The sequence below is a fragment of the Hyperolius riggenbachi genome, chromosome 11 (assembly GCF_040937935.1).
Source record: "Hyperolius riggenbachi isolate aHypRig1 chromosome 11, aHypRig1.pri, whole genome shotgun sequence".
Taxonomy (NCBI): Eukaryota; Metazoa; Chordata; class Amphibia; order Anura; family Hyperoliidae; genus Hyperolius; species Hyperolius riggenbachi.
The window spans coordinates 231,594,704-231,619,133 of record NC_090656.1 but is presented as its reverse complement, the minus strand read 5'-3'; the positions used below and the strand labels follow the sequence as shown (position 1 = coordinate 231,619,133).

At 45.1% G+C, this 24,430-nt stretch overlaps 1 protein-coding gene across 1 annotated transcript in view; it reads left to right on the top strand.

The window, feature by feature from the left end:
* The window catches only part of LOC137537966 (glutamic acid-rich protein-like), a 156,254-nt gene extending 137,663 nt beyond the window's left edge, over nt 1–18,591 (top strand). Inside the window, exons 11-14 of the mRNA XM_068259889.1 lie at nt 5,602–5,655; nt 10,441–10,500; nt 15,478–15,493; nt 18,280–18,591. Of these exons, the coding sequence (XP_068115990.1) occupies nt 5,602–5,655; nt 10,441–10,500; nt 15,478–15,493; nt 18,280 (131 nt within the window). The 3' untranslated portion in view covers nt 18,281–18,591. The remainder of the gene's footprint in view (nt 1–5,601; nt 5,656–10,440; nt 10,501–15,477; nt 15,494–18,279) is intronic.
* The last annotated feature ends 5,839 nt before the right edge of the window (nt 18,592–24,430 follow it).

The following is a 24,430-nucleotide window of genomic DNA, read 5'->3' as shown; positions in this document are numbered from 1 at the left end:
ATTATTTGCATAGTTTTCCAGTTTTGTAATAGTTTTCTGCTCTGTCTCTTATTATGTGCATTTACTGGTGAAAAGCGGTCTCTTATTATGTGCATTTACTGGTGAAAAGTGGTCTCTTATGTGCATGTACTGGTGAGGACAGTTAGTGACATGGCTATGTACTCTGTAATGTGCTGCAGAAGATGTCAGTGCGATATAAATACTGTAAAAAACATTTTTTAAAAAGCCCATTGCTTAGCCCCACTCTACATAAAAGTGTGCTTCTGACTCCGCCCCTAACTCCACCCCCTGGCCGGTTTTCTCCATCAGCCGACCTGGCAACCCTAAGTCACGCTGCGAGGGGAGCGGAGCTCCTTTGGCTAAGCATGCTTGCCACTAGTGATGGGAATTCCGGCTCTTCTCAGAGAATCGGCTCTTCTGATCTTAGCATGGAGCCCAGAAGGTGAGTAAAAGACCGCTACCGCTGCCCATAAATTCCTGCAATAGAGGGGGAGCACGAAGGGAGGCTGAAGAGAGGGAGGAGTCAATCCACCCTCCCCATAGGAGAGTCACTGTGTGCATGCTGCTCCCCCCCACACCTATGCCTGGCTAACATATACTAGGGGCATCTATACCTGGATACCTACACTGGGGCCACCTGTACCTGGCTACCTATACTGGGGGAACCTATACCTGGCTACCTATACTTGGAGGACCTATACCTGGCTACCTATACTGGGGAAACCTATACCCGGCTACCTATACTGGGGGCACCTATACCTGTCTACCTATACTGGGGGAACCTATACCTGGCTACCTATACTGTGGGAACCTATACCCGGCTACCTATACTGGGGGAACCTATACCTGCTTACCTATACTGGGGGAACCTATACCCGGCTACCTATACTGGGGATACCTATCCATGGCTACCTGTACTGGGGATACCTATCAGGGGCGCCTCTGGCCATTTTGTCACTTTAGGTGAGAAAGCTTGTGGCACCATCTTACCGACTGCTGACAGCGTCCCAGTCTTCATTCCTGCCAGGCTGCCACCACTAGTATTCCTGTCACGGCCATAGTCGGGTGGGGCGGAGCTTCTATTCGGTGGGGGCGGAGCTTCCCGTGGCTTCATCTGCGTGCAACTGAAGAACCTGGAACCAGGCCAATGTCTCCTCCCCTTCCCTCTCTGTGAGTCGCAGCATGACCCGGGGGAAGCCTATGGTGGAGGATTCAGCCGTTTCTTCCCTTCTTCCTCACGCTGGAGTCACGCTGCGAGGGGAGCGGAGCTCCTTTGGCTAAGCATGCTTGCCACTAGTGATGGGAATTCCGGCTCTTCTCAGAGAATCGGCTCTTCTGAATCGGCTCCCATGAAAGAGCTGGCTCTTACGGCTCTCAATCGGCTCTTCATTAAATATCACTAGACACCACTCAGAATCGGCGTAAAAGCCCCGCCCCGTCTCCATGACAACTCCACACTGCTTCTCTGACTGGGGCAATCCCTCCTGCTACTGCTCTGCTCAGCCCCATACACTCCTACAAGCTGAAAGAGGAGGACTACATCTCCCAGCATGCCTCAGCGCCCTTTATTACATAGCAAAGCAGGGCTGTGTGGGGTGGCTGAGGCACCGGCTCTCCTCAAAGTGGGAGTCGGCTCTTGTCGTTCGCAGCAAAGAGCCGGCTCACTACTTGCCACCATGCCTCTCCACCTTCCGCTGCAAGACACCCCCACCCCCCCTCTCTTCCTAGCATTCAAAGTGGTCCAGTGTAGCCAGGGCCGGGCCGAGGCAGAGGCTGGAGAGGCTCCAGCCTCAGGGCGCAGTGTAGGAGGGGGCACACAATTCATGCAGCTGTCATTCACAATTGTGTTTGAAGCAGAAAGAAATAAGAAAAGGGGATACATGACAGTGACTGCAAGCCAGATAACTAGAGATTAAGGTATTGGGGAGGTTGGGGGCCCTGGGGCACCTATTAGTCTAATAGCAATCAGTGTGTGAAGGCTGGGGTGGGAGGGATGGAGGGGCGCACTTTGGTGTCTCAGCCTTGGGTGCTGAAGGACCTTGTCCCGTCTCTGAGTGTAGCGGCTGTTTCACTATGTTGACATGGTGGTGGCAGAGAGATAACTTGCCCGCGGCTTTAAGGGGGCCATGCCGCAGGTAATTTTAATGACACGGAGCGCGCCCTGTGCATTGTGGGTACCTGGCTACCTATACTGGGGGAACCTATACCTGGCTACCTATACTGGGGGAACCTATACCCAGCTACCCATACTGGGGGCACCTATACCTGGCTAACTTATGCTGGGGGCACCTACACCAAGCTACCTATTCTAGGGGCACCTATACCTGGCTAACAGATACTAGGGACACCTATACCTGTCTAACTACACTGGGGGAACCTATACCCGGCTACCTATACTGGGGGCATAGCTGGCTAACTTATGCTGGGGACACCTATACTAGGCTACCTATACTAGGGGCACCTATACCTGGCTAACATATGCTAGGGACACCTATACCTGTCTAACTACACTGGGGGCACCTATACCTGTCTACCTATACTGGGGCACCTATACCTGTCTGCTTATACTGGGGCACCTATACCTGGCTAACTTATACTGCGGCACCTACATCTGGCTAACCTATACTGGGGGCCCCTATACCTAGATACCTATACTGGGGGCATCTATACCTGTCTAACTACACTGGGGGCACCTATTCCTGTCTACCTATACTGGGGCACCTATACATGGCTAACATACTGGGGCACCTATATCTGGCTTACCTATACTGGGGGCAGCTATAGTTAGATACCTATACTGGGGGCACCTATACCTAGAGGGGGCACAGTCTCACAAGTTTGGCTCAGGCAGCAAAATGTCTTAGTTATCATGTATTATCAGTTATCTTATCTCCAACTCTTCGCAGAGGGTGTAAAGAGACCCACTTACATGCCTCCACTGTGGACTATAGGGAGGCAATTTGCTCCCCCCCCCCCCCCCAATTCCCTTTTAGTCATTGCTGAATTTTGTACAAATATTGATTTGTTTTTTTCCCCACAAAATTTTAGATGTACCGGTATGCACAGCCCTACGCAGGACAACCTTAGCAAACAGGCCCTGAGATCCCAATTTAATACGATTTTAATGTCTCTGGGATCAGGGGCAGACCTGGACATCTGCCGTTTGGTGGGTCATATCAGATCGTAGTGAGGACTACAGAGAGCTTAGTAACATAGAAATCCAATTAAGTTTGGGATATAAGAAAATAAAAACATTATATATATTTAAAAAAAAAAAAAAAAGAAACTCACACAGCTTATAGTCAATATCAATTTTAATAATGATGGCGAAATTTAAAGTGTAAGTCTGAAAAGTGCATTCCCTTTTCTGCTGTTCTGGAACAGATATTACCAGTCATGGCCACTGTGTGGCGCACTTGACTGCAGGTTGACACGCTTTATATGAAGATGGACTTCTTTGTGTTGACATTTTTATTATGTGTATTTCCTTTTTCAATAAGTTCCCCTAAAAATGTTCTGCTAGTGAATTGAGATAATGTTTCCGGTGCGTCTCCTTGACTGGTGTGCTAATACGCACGTGTGGTTGGGCAAATTGTACTACTTTGAGGGAGGAATTGCCCGAGCGATCAGATAAATGCGATCGGATTGGCAGAAAGTAAACCTCATTGACGTGTCAAATCGACTGTGAACGATTCTAAAGATACCCACTAATGATACAATCTTTTTTGTCCAATCTTACCACTTCTGTGTTATATGAGGGACAACCCAATGCATCCATACATACAGGGCGTATCTGGGTAATATAGAGCCTATGGCAAACACTGAAATTGTGCCTCCCCCCTTCCCTCCCATTTAAAAACAGCATCCTTTCTCACGTACATGTGTTATGGTAGCCTGTGTTTGTTTTCTTTGGCTCGGGTATTGCCGAGTTACTTTTTTGAAAATATCTCTTCTTATTTCCTCTCTGCCCTCTTTTCTAACAGTAAGCCAACGTCACCCTACATACATAAGTTAAGTAGCCATGTTCCCCAGATAACAGAATTAATCTGATCTGAAATCTGAGTCACATGGGCAGGCAAGGCGGTGCAGCATCCGGGCAGGAATGGCTCCCAAGGTGCTGTGGAGCCCATGGCAGGAGCCATACTTGCACCCCTCTAGATACGCCTCTGCATACATAATATATTCACTCAGTTTACCCTTCCTACTTCATAGACTTGGAAACACTGGACAAAAAAGTTTGTATCATTAGTCGGCAACTTTCAGTGCTCGTTCCCACTAGAGGCGGTTTTGGCCAATTTTAAGGGCGGGCGTTTTTTCAAAAACGCCCTGAAAGTGGTTACACCATGCTTCTCTATTAGAGAGTTCACATCTGAGTGGTTCGTTTCCGATCCGATCAGAAAAGCGGTGCATGGGCGATTTTTGAGGCAATTTTGCCTCAATGGAAGGTATAGGAAAAACGCACAACGCTCACAAAATCGCTTTGTGCAGCGATTGCGTTCGCGTTTTTAAGAATAAATACATGGTGTTTATTCTTTTCCGGATCAAAGACAACACTTCCTGACTGACGCCAGGAAGTGAAAAAACACAATCGCTCAGCAAAACCGCTTAGAAAAGCGGTTCTCAAAAAAAAAAAAGCACGCAGGCAGTGCTGCTCGGATACTCCTTTCCAAAATCCGGATCCGGATACCCAGATATCCGATCCGGGTCGGATATCTGATTTCAAAATTTTCCGATCCGAATCTGATATCTGACCCCAGTATCCGGGGTATCCGGCCGGATTCAGATATCTGGATAGAAAAACCGGAAGTGGCCTTTAAATTGCTTTACTGCAGAAGCAATAAACACTAAATTGGGGTCCGAATAATAATGAGCACATTAATAAAAAGCACTAGGATAAGGAGAGCGTATAATGAGGGGCAGTGTAATAGGGGGTAGTGACATAAACAGCCTCACCTATTTAAAGACTGCAAAATAAATGCAGGGGTTCCTCGAGATCAAAAATGATGATTTGCAGGGTTCCCCCAGGATAAAAAGGTTGAGAAAGGCCGGGCTAGAGTGATAATTAGCATAGCTCGCCATTCTCAGAAATGCCCATGTCTGACCTCGCAGAAATTCAGATTTCCACCATTGCTGATTTTCCGGTCTCTGTTTTTCCGATTTACCGGATCTTCCAATTTTCAAATTCCCAAGCAGTATTTTATTTGTCATTTTTTTGCCTCAGAGAAGGCAAAAAAAAAAAAAAAGAGACCAAAAAAAAATTCGGAAATCGAAAAAACAGAATCCTGTGATTGGTCTAGACTCTAAAATGACGTGGTAATGCAATTTGTGCGGAAAAATTTTGCCTTCTCTGATTGGTCCAATGCTTCTGAGTTCAGTTATTGGGCTAAAGTTACGAAGTTGCGGTAAATCGTATTTCCATGGAATTCCAAATTGATTCCATTTTCCGATCAGAAAACAGGAATTTCAGGTGGAAATGTGGACATTTCGATTCCGCTGAATCCGGAAGAGCAATCCTAAGGATATCGGAGTCTGTCTGTCTGTGTTGCGGGACTTGAGTTTACACTAATGCCCTTTCTGTCTCTCTTTTTGTCTAAAATACAGAATATGTGGAGTTATGCAAGGCAATCAAGCATAAGCTGTACATAAAGAAGTCTGGTAAGTGTGAGCTTCATTTTATAGGAAATCCTATAGGCAGGAATATAATTACACTAATTACAAGCCGTATATTAAAGCCTGGTACACACATCCAATTTTGATTGGCCAATCACTGGCCGAAATATGCAGATTTGGTGTGCAGATGTAGGCATCTTGAAAATGGACCATTGGAAATCCTCCAAAGTGGAATTTGATTGATCCATTTTTTTAACGGGAACCTAAACTGAGAGGGGCATGGATGTTTCCTTTTAAACCATACCAGTTGCCTGGCAGCCCTGCTGATCTTTTTGGCTGCAGTAGTGGCTGAATCACACACCTGAAACAAGCATGCAGCTAATCCAGTCTGACTTCAGTCAGAGCACCTGATCTGCATGCTTGTTCAGGGGCTGTGGCTAAAAGTATTAGAGACACAGGATCAGCAGGGGAGTCGGGCAACTGGTATTATTTTAAAAGGAAAAATCCATATCCTTCTCAGTTTAGGTTCCCTTTAAGCTGTATACATTCGCATAATCCTGCATCCACTCAGAGTTATTTGCATCTCATTGTCCATCACCAGTTAAGGTGCGTACACACATGCGACTATAGTCGTTTGAAACGATCGTTCCCCGATCATTTCAAACGACGATCGTTTAAAAAAAATCAGCCAACGACCTTTAAGTCTAACAACGGACGAGCTAGAGCGTTAAAAATGAACGATCTAGCTTTGCGGATTTTTCCCAACGACGATCGTTTGCAAAAGTAGTACATCGTTGGAAAACGGTTGTTCGTACTAGACTTCACATGCGCACTTCACAATTTCTCCGTGAAACTTCTCATTTTTATGCGCAGGCGCAATAGTTGCTTTACGTGATGTAACGTTCCTTCTAACGATCAGATCGTTACACACCTTTAAAAACTAACTTTACTTAGGTCGTTCTTTCGTCAATTAAAAGTTTGTACGTCGTTCTCAACGAATGATCGTTGTCGTATGTGTGTACGTAGCTTTAGGCCTGGAACCCACTAGAAAGCAATTCCTAGGAAGCGCTGTACAGTAATCTTTGCGATTTGTGGTTTGTTTGTTTTTTATAACACTTTATAATACTTACCGGGTGTCCGTCTTCAGCCCCGCCCCCTAAGGGAAGAGGTCATAGGGGCTTCTCTAAGGCCAATCAGAGAAGCACCTGTGATCTCTTCCTTTAGGGGGCATGGCTATGGACAGAAGAAGGAAATACAGAGACTCGGTCAGTATAAAATAGTTTTATTAAAAGGTAATTGCTCGGGCCCCTAAAGTGCTATATAATGGCTTTGGTAAGCGATTTATGCAGCGCTTATATACTTTGCATTGAGCGCATATGTGCTTAAATGCTGCATGTCCTGCAATTTTGATTACCCCTAATCCCAATTGCACTAATGGATTCCCCTCCACTCACTGAGGCCTGGAACCCACTGCAAAACGCAATCGCAAGCGCTAGCGTTTTGTATGAGCAGTTTGTAAGTGATTTCATGAGCATTTTAGGGAGCGTTTTTTAAAAGTGTATCAATTTGCCAGCGGTTGTGTAGCGATTAGCAATTAGCGTTTTAAAGTCTGATTGGTCCGTTCAATTAATTTTAATTTTTCGTGCGTTTGGTCGCTCCTGGAGGCAGGGCTAACGGCTGCAGCCCTGCCTCCAGTCGAATCTATCAGCGGCGCATCGCCGCCTCTCCCCCGCCTCTCTCAGTGAAGGAAGAGTGAGAGGGGCGGGGGAGAGGCGGAGATACGCGCTGACAGACGCGCGTGGGGCAGGGCTGCGGCGGTTAGCCCTGCCCCAACCAGGAAGCGCTCCCGCGCATTACGGAGGGGATTTGGGGATCAGGGACCCCCGTTAAGCCGCGGGATAGCGGCGGTTTAGCAGGGGCACACATGCCCCTGCTATTTAGGAGGTCTGAAGCGAGATTTATTCTCGCTTCAGACTCTCTTTAAGCCACGCCCCTGGCACACCTCTAACCACGCCCCTGGCACACCTCTAACCACGCCCCTGGCACACCCCTAATCACACATACCATTAAGATTTCATAAGAAAAATGTGTTGTTTTTTAATTCAAACCTTATTGATCCTTTCTATCCTGGTTAATTTTCCTTCATATTAATTTGAAAATAAGAAATATATCAATTTAAAGAGACGCTGAAGTCTCATAAAAATCCTCTTTTTACTTCAAAAATGTGTTTCTCATCCCTGCCCTAACTAAAACGCTGCATCCCCGTAATCTAACTAACTCCCCCCTCCCTTTTCCCCCTCAAAATCCATGACTTTCTTGGTCGTGGATTTTGCTGCTGTTGGAGGCAGAGCTTTCAGCTGCAGCTCTGCCTCTATTCGCGTCTATCAGTGAAGGAAGACTGAGAGGGGCGGGGGAGAGGCGGCGATCCGGGCTGATAGACACGCTGAGAGGCAGAGCTGCGGCTCATAGCTCTGCCTCTCATGGAAGCGCTGCCCAGATTACCCCCCGGGGAGTTTGGGGGGATTTAGTTACATTACAGCCGCGGGGATGCAGAGTTTTAGGTAGGGCAGGGATGAGAAACAGATTTTTGAAGTAAAAAGCTGATTTTTAAGAGACTTCAGAGTCTCTTTCAGGGCTCATTCATACTAGAGCATTTTGCCGCAATTTTGGCAAAACGCTCAAACGCTAGTGCTTTTTAAAAGCGCTAGTGTAATGAAAACCTATGGGCCCGTTCTTACTTGGGCTATTTGCGCAAATCACCCAAAAACGGCCACAAACGCGAACCGCAAACGCGTTGCCTGCACCAGGCGATTTTCCGGCGATCAGGTTTCAGTGCTATAGAAGCGCTAAACGCGATCAAGGAAAAATCGCCACAGTGTTCAGTGATTTTTTCCGCATGAAATCGTAGAAAGATCACCGCCGCAAAAATCGCCGGCATTTTGAAAACGCAAGTGTTCCCTCAAGGATGGGAATAAAGTTTGTAGTCAAGTAAACGCATTTTTCAGTAAAAACATACATACTATATATTTATTTACATAAATCTGTACATCAGTCCTGAAAGAGGGACAAATGAGGAAGAAAGAGGGACAGAGGGACAGGGCTCTCAAAGAGAGACAGTTGGGAGCTATGCAGGGGCGTAACTAGGTCCCCCCTGGCCCCCCTGCAGAAATGTATAAACAGGAAGTCGCGTCAGACACTAGAGGGAGAAACGGAGGGCAGCGGCAGCGAGGACGTTCCTCTCTCTCTAGCCTCTGACGCGACTTCCTGTATAAACAGGAAGCCGCGTCAGACACTAGAGGGAGAAACGTCCTCGCTGGAGCGCACGGAAGGTATGTAGCTGCCGCTGCCCGCCGCTGCTTACACAATGGTATTGATGCTGGAGGGGAGCGCAGAGGGGAGAGCCTGAGGTGAGGGGGGGGGGGTACCTCCCCCCTCTCTGCCGAAGTGTAGCATGGCTTGCCCCTCATGCTGCGACCCCTCCAGCCCCCCAAAATGGCCCCGAGCGGGCCCCCCCGCGAGGGCAGGGGCTGCAGGGCCTATTGTTACGCCAGTAGAGCTATGCAATTGATACGGCACACCAAAACATGCTAAGGACAGCCACAGTGTCAGAAGTGCAAGAAGGGGATGGGGAACAGTTTAATGATTGCTACTATTTAAAGCATGTGTAGAAGTGATTATTACCAGCACAGGACCAATAAAGAGCTAATACTGCATTGAGGGAGGGCCCTGTGGGGCCCCTATAGCCCAAGGGCCCCTGGTGCAGTTGCGACCTCTGCACTCTCTATTGCTACACCACTGGGCAGATAGATATGATAGATGGACAAACAGGATGAAGTAAATGCTTGATACACAGTGGTCACTGAGGATTGAGCTGAAGTAAATGCTGCAGGACACAAAGTGGTCCCTGAGGACTGAGCTGAAGTAAATGCTGCTGGACACACAGTGGTCCCTGAGGACTCAGCTGAAGTAAATGTTGGACACAGTGGTCCCTAAGGACTGAGCTGAAGTAAATGCTGCAGGACACAAAGTGGTCCCTGTGGACTCAGCTGAAGTAAATGCTGGACACACAGTGGTCCCTGAGGATTGAGCTGAAGTAAATGCTGGACACACAGTGGTCCCTAAGGACTGAGCTGAAGTAAATGCTGGACACACAGTGGTCCCTAAGGACTGAGCTGAAGTAAATGCTGGACACATAGTGGTCCCTGAGGACTGAGCTGAAGTAAATGCTGGACACACAGTGGTCCCTGAGGACTGAGCTGAAGTAAATGCTGGACACATAGTGGTCACTGAGGATTCAGCTAAAGTAAATGCTGCAGGACACAAAGTGGTCCCTGAGGACTGAGCTGAAGTAAATGCTGGACACATAGTGGTCACTGAGGATTCAGCTAAAGTAAATGCTGCAGGACACACAGTTGTCCCTGAGGACTGAGCTGAAGTAAATGCTGGACACACAGTGGTCCCTGAGGACTGAGCTGAAGTAAATGCTGGACACACAGTGGTCCCTGAGGACTGAGCTGAAGTAAATGCTGGACACACAGTGGTCACTGAGGATTCAGCTAAAGTAAATGCTGGGCACATAGTGATCACTGGGAATGCAGTTGAAGTAAATGCTGCTATAGTGGGCTTTGTTGTTTTCTGAACTCTACAAGCAGCAAGGAGATACATAATTATAGACAATAGTTATGTAAGTAGAGGAAGTAAGTAATTGTTATTTAAGTAACAGTTGTGAGTAGAGCAAAAAAAAAAAAAAAAAGATGAACCCCGGATGATTAATCTGTATATTTATATTGTGTCCTTTTAACATGTTTTTTTTGTATTATTATTTTTCAGATTGCAATAAGTTCTTACCAATAGGAGCCCTTTTAGGCAGTGATGTTTACGTCAAAAATGGTAAGAGCCAGGTACAAATTTTTTTTTTGCTGAATTTGTAAATCAAGTTTCAGAATTGTGACTTTTAAGGAAACCTGAGACCATTAAGGCTGCTTACACACCAAGACGTTACAGGCGCACGTTAGTGCGCCTGTAACGCTCCCCCAACGCACAGCAATGTAACACAAGTGGGCTGTTCACACAGCCCACGTTGCGTTACATGTAACGCTGCACGTTCTCTGCAAAGTGCAGCATGCTACGGCGTTGGAGCGGCTATAGCCGCGTTAGACTGTTTGCACATGCGCAGTGGGGGGCGGAGAGGAGGCGGGGAGAGCCAGCTACAGTAGCCGCGCACATGGCTACTTAATATTCACTGCACTGGCGGGCGCTGATTGGCCGGCGGGACCACGTGATGCGGAGTGTCTCGCTCCGCATCACGTGGTCCCGCTGGCCAATCAGCGCCACTCTGGGAGACATTATAGGACTGGAGCCGCCTAACGCGGCTCACTCTACCGTCGGCTCTTGCAGCACCATACGTTGTGTTAGGTGCACGTTATGCGACCTTAACGTGCCACCTAATGCAACGTCTTGGTGTGCAAGAAGCCTTAAAAAAAAAAAAAAAGAATTATACCTGGGGCTTTCTCCAGCCCCCTTCAAGCTGATCGCTCCCTCACCTCGTCCTCCCAGGCCACCTGGATCCTCTGTTAGCTGCCTTGGTATTTCCGCCAGTTGGATCATGCGCAGAACGCTCCTTGTGACAGGGAGTGCGCTTGGCCAGACTGCGCCTGCGCAGACTGGAGCCAGATGGAGGAATTACTGGGCCGCCTAATTTTTTAATCAGAATCAAAAATTGGATTGTTCTAAAAATCTGAATTGCATGTTGTGTGCAAGAGGCCTGAAGGGGGCTGGAGGAAGCCCCAGGTATGTATCATTTTGAGCAATATGTCATATGCCTGCCCTGTACATACTCCTATGCCCTATTCAATTTACTTTTGTCCTGAGTCTTCTCACAAGAGATGTTTTCACACCTTATACATAAAATACCTTTTTGAAAAGTCTATAAAGTCTAAAACAAGACATTGCGTATATTCCCATACCTCCCAACTTTTTGAGATCAAAAAGAGGGACACTTTTAAGGTAACCTTAAGTCAGATAAAAAAAAAATGAGTTTTACTCACCTGGGGCTTCCCTCAGCCCCCTGCAGCTGATCGGAGCTCTCGCAGCCTCGCTCCGATCCTCCTGGACCCGCCTGCGGCGACTTCCGGTTTCGCCGTCACCGGCCGCCAGGCTGGGAACGCAAGTGATTCTTCGCTTTCCCAGCCACAATAGCGCCCCCTATACTGCTATTGCAGCCTTCCTTGCCACAATAGCAGTATAGGGGGTGCTACTGTAGCTGGGACGGTCGGTGATGGCGAAACCGGAAGTCGCCGCAGGCGGGTCCAGGAGGATCGGAGCGAGGATGCGAGAGCTCCGATCAGCTGCAGGGGGCTGAGGGAAGCCCCAGGTGAGTAAAACTCATTTTTTTTTATCTGACTTAAGGTTACCTTTAAGACACGCCCCTGCCACCCCTTTAACCACGCCCCCATCACACCCCTCACCACGCATGCCACAAAATGCTCAGAACCAAAACCTGTAGTTTATTATTCAAACCATGCTGGTCCTTTCTGTCATCATTAGTTTCTCTTTATTTTAACATTTGAAAGTAAGTAATATACCAATGTAATTGTTGAGAATAAAGTTTACAGTCTGTTAAACACATTTTTTAGTAGAAACATACATATATTTACACAGAACTGTACCTCAGTCCTGAAAGAGAGACACATGAAGAAGAAAGAGGGACAGAGGGACAGGGTTACCAGAGGGGGACTGTCTTTCCGAAAGAGGGATAGTTGGGAGCTATTTCCTTAGCCTAAAAAGTCACAAAGACCTGCCGGCCTGCCGGATCCTTTCTGTTCACCCCTCCTCCCGAGCATTATTTTTTACTGACAAAAATATAAACATTTACTGACGTTTTTGTTTTTTTACTGACAGAAACGTTGTGCCAAAATAATGGGTATGGCCATGCAACAGAACATGGGCGTGGTCATGAGTGGGGCCAAACATACATGACCTTAGCAGTGATGTCAGTTGGCCTGCCAGTAGAGATGGCATGAATAGTTTGCCTAGTCTTGTGAGGAACTGGTAATTGCCTGCGGCTACTTACAGGTCAGCGAGGTCTTTAAAGAGAACCAGAGATGAAGCACCCTCTTGTATTTTACCTTATAAATCAGTAGGAACATGACAGTAAACACCTAATCTGCTCTTTGTTTCATTGTTCTCTGTTTAATCTGACTGTTATCACCTCTGATAAGAATCCCCGACTGAGCACTCAGTCTAGCTTTGCTACGGAAAGATTATAGCTGAGTCTGTCTTCTCTGGTGTCTTTCCAAGCCCAAGCCTGCCACCTACTGGCTCTGCTATAATGACTCAGCTATGATTATTCCCTGCAAAGCCAGACTGAATGCTCAGTCCAGGATTCTTATCATAGCTGATAACAGACACTTTTCGCAGTGAGGATGAAACAGAGAGCATGGTAAGTGTTTTCGCTAATGTTCTTACTGATATATATGGTAAAATACACAATGGTGCTTCGTCTCTGGTTCCCTTTAAGTAATATGCAGGCGCTGGCTGGCAACACGCGTCCTTCACCGTTCGGCCGGGAGCGTCCTGTACATAGTCACTGGATATGACAAACTCATGCGCAGAGTGCTCCAGGCAGGCGATCAAGGACACACCCTCCCGGCCAGCACTTGTGCATTACTTAAAGACCTCGCTGACCCGCAAGTACCCACAGGCAATGAGCAGTTAGTCACAGGACCAGGCAAACTGTTTGTTCCATCTCTGCCTGCCGGGGAAGTTTGAGCGCCATCATAGTGCCCCCTGTAATTTGACAGCATTTCCCTCCAAAATACACGTAATCTGGCAGATGTTTCCCCAAAATACACGTAATCTGGCAGCAGCTCCCAAAATATATGTAATCTGGCAGCGGTTTCCCCCAAATACACACAATAGGGCAGCATTTTCCCACCAAAATACATTTAATCTGGCTGGCAGCATTCACTCACATTCTGGCAGCGTTTCTCCCAAAATAAGAATAAAATAAATAATAATAAAAATAAAATGGCCAGCGGCAGGAAAGAAAGGGGAGGTGGGAGTGGGGCCTGACTACTGGCCAGTGAGTGACTGGCTGCTGAACTTACTGAAGTAAGCCAAGGGGCGGGACTAACTCCCAGCAACATCCCGCGACCCGGCCAACCCACTTGTAAATTTCACAAGTGCACATTTCACGGGCACCTGATTTTCACACTGTAGTTACAGAAAGGCCGTAAATTTATGGGTGGTTGGCAACACTGCTCCTGAGCCCCATATACACCGACTTCCAACTCTTAGCCCCGCCCCCTCGCAGATGATTGCCATGACACTCTCTGTATCGAAGATAGAAAGTTCCATGGAAGCGCCAGAGTGCTTTTGTGCAAGGGGGAGGGGCTACGTGCCGGAAGACGGTGCCTACGGGGCTCGCTATATTGCTTGTGCACAAAAGCAAACATGGTAACTGAATGGGTAATAAAAAAATAGGAAATCATATTTTTATTGAATGTTATGTCAGAGTTTTATCTCACTTTAACGTCTTGGATGAGAAATATTGCCAGATTAGCCGAAAGCACAGCAGGCATGTGGTGTAACTACTGCAGGAGCTTGCTTAGAGGCAAGTGCTCCCCACTTAGGCTCATAGGCCAGCCCCTTCAATACCCCTGCTACCCAAAACTGTCCCTCGCTATCTCAGCCACTCAGTCCACCCTTTGGCCCATTTTGACTCATTGTTGATGAGGATGATGGGGCTTGATGACACATCAGCCAGACTCCTGAACAACCCCAGGTCCTAGGCTTCTGCTTAGCTTGCCTTTCTCTACTCAGATTGAGGACAGTAGGCGGGAGGGGACCAAGTTGGTTCTCAGAGGGTGTTGCAATAGGCTAGATCATGGCAAGGATGCGGTCAGCAGTGGTGCTCTCACGAGTGATTACTAGTGATTCAAATGAGCTGTAATTGCCACGGCTGGATGCGGCGGGGTTAATTACCCATAATGCCCCTGTCCGCCCTGCGTTTCAGAGAGCTTGCACGCGTCCTATTGGTTGCGTTGTAAGCCTCACTGTGGCGCACTTCCTCCTTTTTCTGGCTTGATGGAGGAAGTGCGCCATAGTGAGGGTTGCAACGCGACCAATAGGACGCGTGCAAGCTCTCTGAAACGCAGGGCGGACAGGGGCATTATGGGTAATTAACCCCGCCACATCAGGATCTCAGCTGCGGCAATTACAGCTCATTTGAATCACTCATGATTACTGGTGAGAGCGCCGCTGGCAGTCAGGGAGGTACAGATAGCACTGTGGTTCTGGCTCTGGGTCCAAAAGAGAGAAAAGCAGAACTTTACCCAAGAAGGTCCCTAAAGTGTACCTTGTACACCTCCCACCAACATGTCTTAGATTCTTGAATGCGATGGTAGCTTATGTCGCTGGTTCTTGTGATTGTAACAAGCCCAGGCTTATTTCAAAGACAAAAGGAGACCAGGAGCCCAATGGTGCAGAATCGCGTAAGATAAGATAAAATTTACAATGCGTTTCGCGGGTGCTTGCCCGCTTCCTCGGGTCAGTGAAAAAGCAGGTGCCTTAACTGCTATGACCGTGTAGCAAGCACGAACGCCTCTCTGTACATTGATGGCTTCTCTCCTGAAGGCTTCAGTCTCCAGACTGGAGGAAACTGGACTCACATGCCCAGAGAGACCTGTGTTTTTTTTGTAGGGTATTATATATATATATATATATATATATATATATATGTATATATATATATATATATATATATATATATAGATATATATAGATATATATATTTACATACAAACACAAATGTATCTTCACCTTTCTTTTGTTTACTGTGCTGTCTCTTGTTTTTTCTCTTTGCAGCCAACGATGAGAACTGGTGAGTTTTCCATTTTCGAAGCACTTCATCAAAATGCCTATAACCGTGTGCTTGCCTGTTTTCTGGAGGGGCCTCACCTGTCCAGGAAGCAGCAGGATTCATATTCCGAACACTAGATGGATGCCAGCGGGTTGGGATACTCACCTGCCCTGCAGAGATTAGCTGTAGTCTCACTGCCATCCGTCTGCAGCTAAGGCCAGAGTCAGATGGGCGTCTATCTACAGCGCAATGATAGGTCCAATTCACCAATGGGGCATCACCAAAATGACCCCTCCGTTTGCCAGGATAGCGTTGGATTGCCAGGAGAGCGCTGCTATTGTTGGAGTTGAGCATAAATCTATTGATGGCGCTTTTGTTTGATTTGTGGAGAGTACTATATGTCACGGCAATTCTCCCACTGGCAATACCTCTGCTGGGTGGACACACTGGGCAGTCTCCTGGGCAACGTGCGGTGCTAGTGGTGGAGAACCAACCTTAGGAACTATGGGGTTGACTTAGAGCAGGCAGGTCAAACTGCAGTCCTTGAGTACCAAGCCCTCACACATTTTTGGCAAAGCTCAAATTAATTGATGGGACTGAATGAGGAGAGGTGTGGTTCATCAAGTAGGAAAGCAAGAATATGGCCCTCAAGGACTTGAGTTTCGACACCTGTGACTTGGAGGAAACCTGAGATGTAATGAACATGAGCGTTTATACTTACTTGGGGCTTCCTACAGCCCATTGTAGGCCATGTGCTCCCTCGGCGTCCTTCCAGGAGGTTTTGTTCATCTGCTGTCTAGTGTCTACCCCGACTGGCCCTGGTCGTGTGCGTCCTTGGTGGTGCTTCTGTAGCTGAGAAGGCTGCAAAGTCCATTAGGAAGGAGCTGTAAACCATACTATCTCAGAAAAAAAACAACAACACATGTATAAGCAGATAATACAGTACTTGCTTTACTTACATAACAGATGTATTGCACTGTCCACGTTTTGATTTTAGTGATTTTTCACAACATCCTTCTTAGAATTTACCATTTTGAGGTCTGGAACCCACTAAAAATCGCAAATCGCTAGCGAAATCGCTAGATTTTAATTAGCGTTTTGTGTTTCTATAACATTGAAATGCAATCACTCCAGAATTGCTCCAAAAATGCTGCCTGCACCATCAGCAAATTGCTAATCGCTGGCGATCGCTGCAGTGTGATCACCACCATTGGCATTAGCAGCAGCATTTTGCTGATCGCCAGTGATCTGAAAACCGCTAAAAAATCGGCCAGTGTGATTTAGCCCTAAGAGTTTTCCAGCGATTTTGGGAGCGATTTTAAAAAGTGTACGCTTTTTGCCAGCGATTGTGTAGCGATTTGCGATTAGCGATTTTAATTCTGATTGGTCCTTTCAATTGATTAACATTTTTTTACAGTTTGCAGTCATTTAAAATCGCACACAAATATCTATGTGTAGCGATTAATGAGTGATTTGTCAGCGCAAATACTTTACAATACTTTACATTGAAGCGTAAAAAATAAAATTAATAAATAAAAATACTGCATGCCCTGCGATTGCGATTTTGCTAATCGCAATCGCTACTGTGGAATTTGTTAAATTTATTTACATTGGCAGAGCGTTGAAGGAAATCGCTAGAAATTTAAAGCGCTCCCTAAACACTCAAAAAAGCTCTCTAGTGGGGCCCACACTGTGTATATCTTAAAGCCAATCCTGACATCATTTCCTCCCTTATTCTGTCTGTGTATCATTGCCCAGTCCTTCTCCCAGTCTTCAGGCACTCCCACCCAGCTCTGCAGTAGAAAGTGCATTGTCTCAGCATGAGAAATATTGGTCAATCAGAGAGGAACAGAAGTGTGGAAGTGGAAAACGGAAGGGAAAGAGGCTTCAGCCAATCAGGCTGCATTAGTTATGTCTGAGGGGAAAGTAAAGAAGAAAAAAAAGAAAACCTAGCATGCTTTTTTTTTTTTTTATAAAACAAACAACAATCGCAGCAGCAATCAGAGACCATCAAAAGATTGGCCTATTAGTGGGAAGAAAAGGAGGCAAGATTCATGTGGGTGCCAAGTTGTACGGCCGAGCAATAAACTATTAAAGTTGTGCAGTGCTGAATTATAAAAAGTCACCTGGTCACTAGGGGGGTGTAAGCCTCTGGTCCTCAAGAGTTTAAATTAAAGGTAAAAACAACCTCCTAGGAGAAAACTTAGGAGAAAAAACGTAAATTAAATATCATCCCTTCTGTTTGCCATGGTTCTTTGGTGCTGTCTGTGCTCATGGCAGCTGCCTTGTTTGCTTATGCTTTAAACCCTTTAGCATCCAATTTATTTGGAGGCTTGCAAGTGATCCAGGCCAATTTATATTAGCATATTTTTTAAAAAATGTTGATACATTTCCTTGCTACTTTTAGTACTTCTGTAGTGTGTATTTATGGCTACTTGTCACTAGGGGGCAGTGTGAGGCAATAACAGAGGACTTCTGCTTTCAGTTTCTATATCTTCTGCTAGTAGAGAGAGATCAACGCATTCCAAGAATTTACAGCACATAGAGTTCTACCGACTGAGGCCAAAAGCACTGCACTTATCTTTCAAACAAGAAAACTATTGAAGCTGCTTATGGGTTAAAGAGCTCTGGAGGTAGCTTGGTTTTCATTTAGAATTTTTATTAGAAGTACTGCAACATTTTAATCTGAGTGCTGCTTTAGCCATATAGGAAACCATTTTATGGAAATGTTATTAAGAAAGAGGCTTCCTGGTCATTTCTCTGCCCTTCATCCGATATCTAACCATGTTTTTTCTTTTTCTCATTAGAGTCTACAGAAGACCCACCTCAAAATGCTTCTAATTCATCAGCAGCCAATCCTGATATTTGCTCCACCTCTGAATTCCAGAATGACCAGAGTTTACCGCCAGACGCCTGTCTGACCGATACGAGCCCACTGAAGCTCCGCGGAGGGCCGATCGCTCAGATATTCCCCGTTCTCTGTCATTATGTGGTTATGGTGTTTATCTTCAGATAGCCGACCTGCCCCAGCCTATACTCCACCTGATCATACTGCTTCGCTTGTTATATTCAGGCCCAGATCTTCTAAGTATTTAGTAGAAACATTATTTTAAATTAATTATGCAATAAATGTTCTGTAAAAAAAAACAACTAGTTTTTAATTTGAAAAAAAAAAAATTTGACAACTTTTTATGCATAATTTATTGAAATAATGTTTTATTACTGCAAAAAAAATAATAAATCATTTGTAAATTAGGTTAAAAACCCCACTGCCAAAGAAAAGTTTTCATGTTGATTTTGGAGAGTGCAGAGAATAGAAATGGTCTGCAATTCTAAAAATGTCTTCCGAAATTCTGAAATTTTACGTTTGCAAGGGGAAATCGCGAAATTGTAATTTAATGTGAACTTATTTTCGCAATAAAGATTAGTTATGGCTAATGCAAATTTGCAAAAGCATAGTGTGTTCACAATAGTTGCCATTTTGCTGACAATTTTTTCATACAATTTTTGTTTTTTTTTGCATAGAATTTTCCTATTCAAATTATTTGACATATTTTGCTATTTAATAGGTAAAAAAAAAAAAAGTTTGTGCATTATACAAATGTAATCTAAAGTCCATGATTTCTGAGTCTCAACTTGAAAATTGAAACTTCCCAATGTGGATGTTGAAATTCGGAATGATCCTAAATCTTTCCACTCATCCCTAATGCCTAGTAGACACCATACAATTTTCTGTTAGATTTTTCTGTCAGATTTTCTATTTTCTGTAGAGACTGGTCATTATCTCTGGTGCATTGTCTTCTGGTTTTCTCCTGCTAGGTAGAACAATGCTAGGCAGACAGATGGTTAGATAGATAATTTCCAACATGTTATATCTGGCAGGTAAATCTAACAGAAAATTGTATGGTGTGTACCTAGCATTAGAGAAAAGGGTTCAGACTAGAGATGGGACAAATCCCAAATTTCCTTGAATCCGAATCCAACAAGATTTTAGATTTTCTCAAATTTTTTGAATCTCGAATCTGAAGAATCCTGTACATGAGAATTGTGTGATGCCTATTTTAAAGGTGGCCACACACCATACAATTTTTAAAATATCTTTTCAATTCAAGAATTGCAATCAATTTTTCTGACTGATTATAACATTTAAAAAAAAAATCTGACCAATATACCACACATATGTTCAATGTTTCGCCAATTATGAAGGAAAAAAGTTATTGAAGACTCAGGAAAAATTGCTTGGGTCTGTACATCAAGAAATTGTCTCTCTACCCTACACCATTCAATCTTCATATAAATTGAACAGAAAAATCCAATGTAAAAATGTAATTCGCTGGTTGCTATGGGTTACAAACTGTTTGGTACCATATCTCAGGAACTGCAATAACTTGACATTCTCACAGCATCAGCCGCCAATGGAGGAAGAACTCGGAAGAACACGGATGTCTTCAAGCTTTTAGGAGTTTATTTGGCAATACAGATATACAGCAGAAATGCAGTCATATATCTTTAAGGGTGACTCCGCAAAGCAGGAATCTGGAGGAGTTCATCTTGTGTTTTAGCCTCTTAAAACAGGCCTAGTACCTGCTTTAGGTTCATCTTAAAGCGGAACTGTAGATATAAATTAAACACATTGTTTCACTTATCTTCTGCAAGCCCCCAGCAGCTGTCCTGTCCCGCGACGCTCCTCAACGAGTCTCTGTTCCCCCGCCGCCGCTCGGTCCCGTACCTCGACTAGTAAGTCGATGCCAGCATGGCTCTGCCAAGCGTATCCTTTCTTCGCGTTCCCCTCTGCAATAGCGGGGAACGCGAAGAGGATACGCATGGCCAGAGCCGCGCAGGCGCAGTGGCCCGGTGGCGAAACCGAAAGTAGCTGGCGGCGGGAGAACGGAGGCTCGTGTACAACCGGCGCGGGACAGGACGGCTGCTGGGGGCTTGGGGAAGCCCCAGGTAAGTGAAACACTGTGTTTACTTTATATCTACAGTTCCGCTTTAAAGAACTTTTTTTTACATCACCCTCAAGACCAATTTGGCATCAGAATAAGAATCAGTTTATTTGGCCAAGTAGGTTTGCACTTACACGGAATTTGACTTGGCAGTTGCTTAACAACAGTGATGAGCGAAAAAGCAAAAATTATTTTCGCCTAATTTTCGCCGAAAAAAGCACTAATTTCTTTTCGACAGGTGAATTTTCTATCAAATATTTTCGCGTTAATTTTCGCCTAATGTCCATTATTTGCGCATTAAAATCGTAGTTCATTGCGTACGTATTTCCGTGTAGTCGTAGTACCGCTATGCGAAGCTTTGCCCACTATGCGTAGTTGACGTGTGTATTGCGAAGTCAACTACGCGTGCGGTACCTGCGTCTATACGGATCATTGCGCATGCGCAGAAATATTATTGCCCTTCTATACGTATACAATTCTGCATTGGAAGGTGGAATGTACGCATGTATTAGTTCACCCATGCGCATATTTAGCGGATTATTGCGAACATTTTTCCGCATAAGGGCATAAGCGTCCGCATTTAGCGGATTATTGTGGAAATTCTTCCGCATAAGAGCATAAGCTTCCGCATACAGCGAAGTTTCTGTAATTTTCGCTGCTGGTCGAAAACTTGAATATTTCTGAAGATTTGCCCGAAAATTTGCCAAATTCAAAGACGGGATTTTCTATGCGAAAATGACTTGGGCGAAAATTTGCAAGCATCACTGCTTAACAAACACAAACAATACAAGGGCAGACAGTATATATATTACAAGTCAAGAGCAGTATGTAAGTTCTAGTGGTAGTACAAGTGTAGTGAATCAGGAAGAACAGGTAGTGAAAGGAAGTAGCAGGAAGTTAAAAGTAGTTACAAGTGCCAACTCTTGGCAGGGCAGCCTCTTATAAACCATCCCGCCAAGGGTTAACGCTGGATCACACCCTGATGGGTGGAGTCCGCTGTCCATCACATGCTAGGCCTGCCATTGGCTTGTTGGAGCACAATACTTACTGCGCTAGCCTCCTCCAGAATAGGAGCTTTCCATAGAATTGACCCCTCCGATTGTAGGAAAATATTCTTTAATGTACTGTTACAATGTTTTACTTTCAAAGCATAACAAAGCTCGTGTTTTGCCATCGCTGTCGTCGGCCCGTCTGGCATATGAGCTGATATCACTTCTACAGCCTTGTTGAAGACACACAGAATGTTCTAATAAAATCCTGAGTATTATGCTTCTAGAAATATCATTTAAAGAGACACTCTGCCTATCAAGTCTTTTACTGAAACCAGTTCTCTAAAGTAACTGAGGGACCAGAATTCAGGAATATAATATGAGCCTGTTTTCATGGTTCACCTTTCCATGCTCGTGCTCGTCCACTCTCTCTGCTCTAGGTGGTTGCCCCCGGGAGAGAGAGCAAGACCTCTCAGCCTCCTTTATCCTGGCTCTCTGGGGATTCCCTAACTTCTAGGCCGCCGTTGCCCATCCACTCGGCATCCATGGCACATGCGTATCACTTGCATGTTCATGGAAAAATTAAACTTGTTTGTACTTAACAAAGCAAAGGAGCAGTGCCAGGTGTCTTCTAAAAAACGCCTTTAAACAATCAGCTCCTTTCCATATTTTCTGTCGGTAGCTTGGTGAAAAAAACTCTAACCTTATAGGATGTAGCTTAGCTTGGAAATATTGGCTTATAAGATTGCGTGTTTGACGCCAATCTCCTAACCCTGTTGTTTTGTTTACGTCATTTAAAACACAAACTCACATTTGTAATGATGCATAGGATTGTAATCCCCATCATGACCACCAGTGGGTGCTGAAAAAAGTTCTGAACTGCAGAGGCCCAGTTTGAGTATTCCTGGAACATCACTAGAAACCTTTTCCATCAGGTCAGACCAGAAGTCACCTGCTTGTACTTGTGTTCAACCTCTGTAAGATCTCCTTTATCATGGTGAAATATCTCCTCTTGTTTAGTGTTATGTTTGTTCAACCTTTTTCACAAAGTGTGGTCTTGTGTCAAAACCTGTACCCATCTGTCCCATGTCTCTCAAAATTGGCACTTCCTGTGGAGCTTTGAAGTTTAGAGCTTTCTTAACAATTTGAGGAATAACATAGTCAAACCTCGATGACTGGATCCATATGGGATCTCCACTCACACACCGGAGATATTGGTTTGGCTTTAGGATGGATCTTTTGAATGGCAGCTGCGCATTCTGTGCTATTGAGCCAGCATGCTTCCTCACTAAAACGGACTTGCCCCGGCAAACACATGTAATTATCTGAGAATTGCCAGCATGAAAACAAATCTACTTGTTTCACCCCTCCATCTATCACCAAAAAATGTTGACATCTCAGGTCATGGTGTAAGATGTGTGGATGAAACAGGTGTCCCCAGGGATACCACTGGAGAAACTACCTGGGTACTTCATCAGTAGGAACCAAGGAAGTAGCGGTGCATAAAGAATTGTCGCACCCTTTCCAACTGTTTACCCAGACATCTCGGTGCCTCCATGCAAAAGACCCTTCCCCAGGAAAATCGATAAACAGATCCTTGTCTAGTTTCAATTTTAAAGGAGTTTTACTTTCTGATAAGGCTTGAGCCATTATCTTAAAATCTGCTGTTGAAGGAACACTTAAGTCAAACAATAAAAAAAATGAGTTTTACTCACCTATGGCTTCCAATAGCCCCCTGCAGCTGTCCGGTGCCCTCGCCATCTCCCTCTGATCCTCTTGGCCCCGCGGGCAGCCACTTCCTGTTTCAGTGACAGGAGCTGACAGGCTGGGGACGCGAGTGATTCTTCGCGTTCCCAGACACATTAGCACCGTCTATGCTGCTATATGGTATATGAAATATGCTATAGCAGCATAGATGGCGCTATTGTGGCCAGGAACGCGAAGAATCACTCGCGTCCCCAGCCTGTCAGCTCCTGTCACTGAAACAGGAAGTGGCTGCCGGCGGGGCCAGGAGGGAGATGGCGAGGGCACCGGACAGCTGCAGGGGGCTATTAGAAGCCCAGGCCCCCAGGTGAGTAAAACTCATTTTTTTTGTTTGACTTAAGTGTTCCTTTAACTCGGTCTGCGTGGACAAGCATGCTATTTCCCATGCAGTACCCCTATCATATGCAATCAGCTTCTGAATTGACTTTGAGTGTACCCCTGAACTTTAATCAGTGTGCAATAACTGTTCCAAAACCATGATCGTTTTTATCAACATTTCTGTCAAATTGGATCATTTCATTGTATTTGTGTGTGGCCACCTTAAGTCTAACTACTATTCTTACACGGTTCACATAGTTCTTATGTACAGAATTCATTAGATTCAAGATTCAAAAGATTCGAGAATTTTTTGGGATTCGGATTCAAGGAAATTTGGAACACATTCCATCTCTAGTTCAGGCCTTTTCTAAGTTGTTATTTCTGTGACCCCATTTGGAATAAAGTTCCTTCTTCCTGTTCAAACAGGAAGTAGGTAAATCCCTCCAATCGGAAAAAGACAACAAAAACGGTTGAGAAGTTAAGTGCTGCAGAAGACATCAGAACTAACTAAAAACATAATAATAACACCCAAAGTCTCTTCAGGGTCACTTTAAGGAGTTATGTAGATCTCTGTGTCAGGCTGGAGTAGGGGGGAATATCTTATCCTATGTATAATATACGTAAAAGCTGCTACATTCACATTATAACCACCCACCGCTCTTTCTAATGTATTCCTTACACTGTATAATCTGTGAAATAAAAGCATGCACAATGGTGTCATTTATTAATATAATTATTTCAGATCTTCAGATTCACACGCTTCCTTTAATGGCGTCATTGTGGAATAAGCACAAAGCCTTGCACGGCACGAAGCTCACTGTGTGACTAATATTCTTACTTGTATCACTGAAATTTGCTCTGCTGCCCAATAAATGAATGCATACCGGAAACCCGGCATTGTCTGTTTTATGCTGTTATTGAATAAGGGTAAGGGGGGGGAA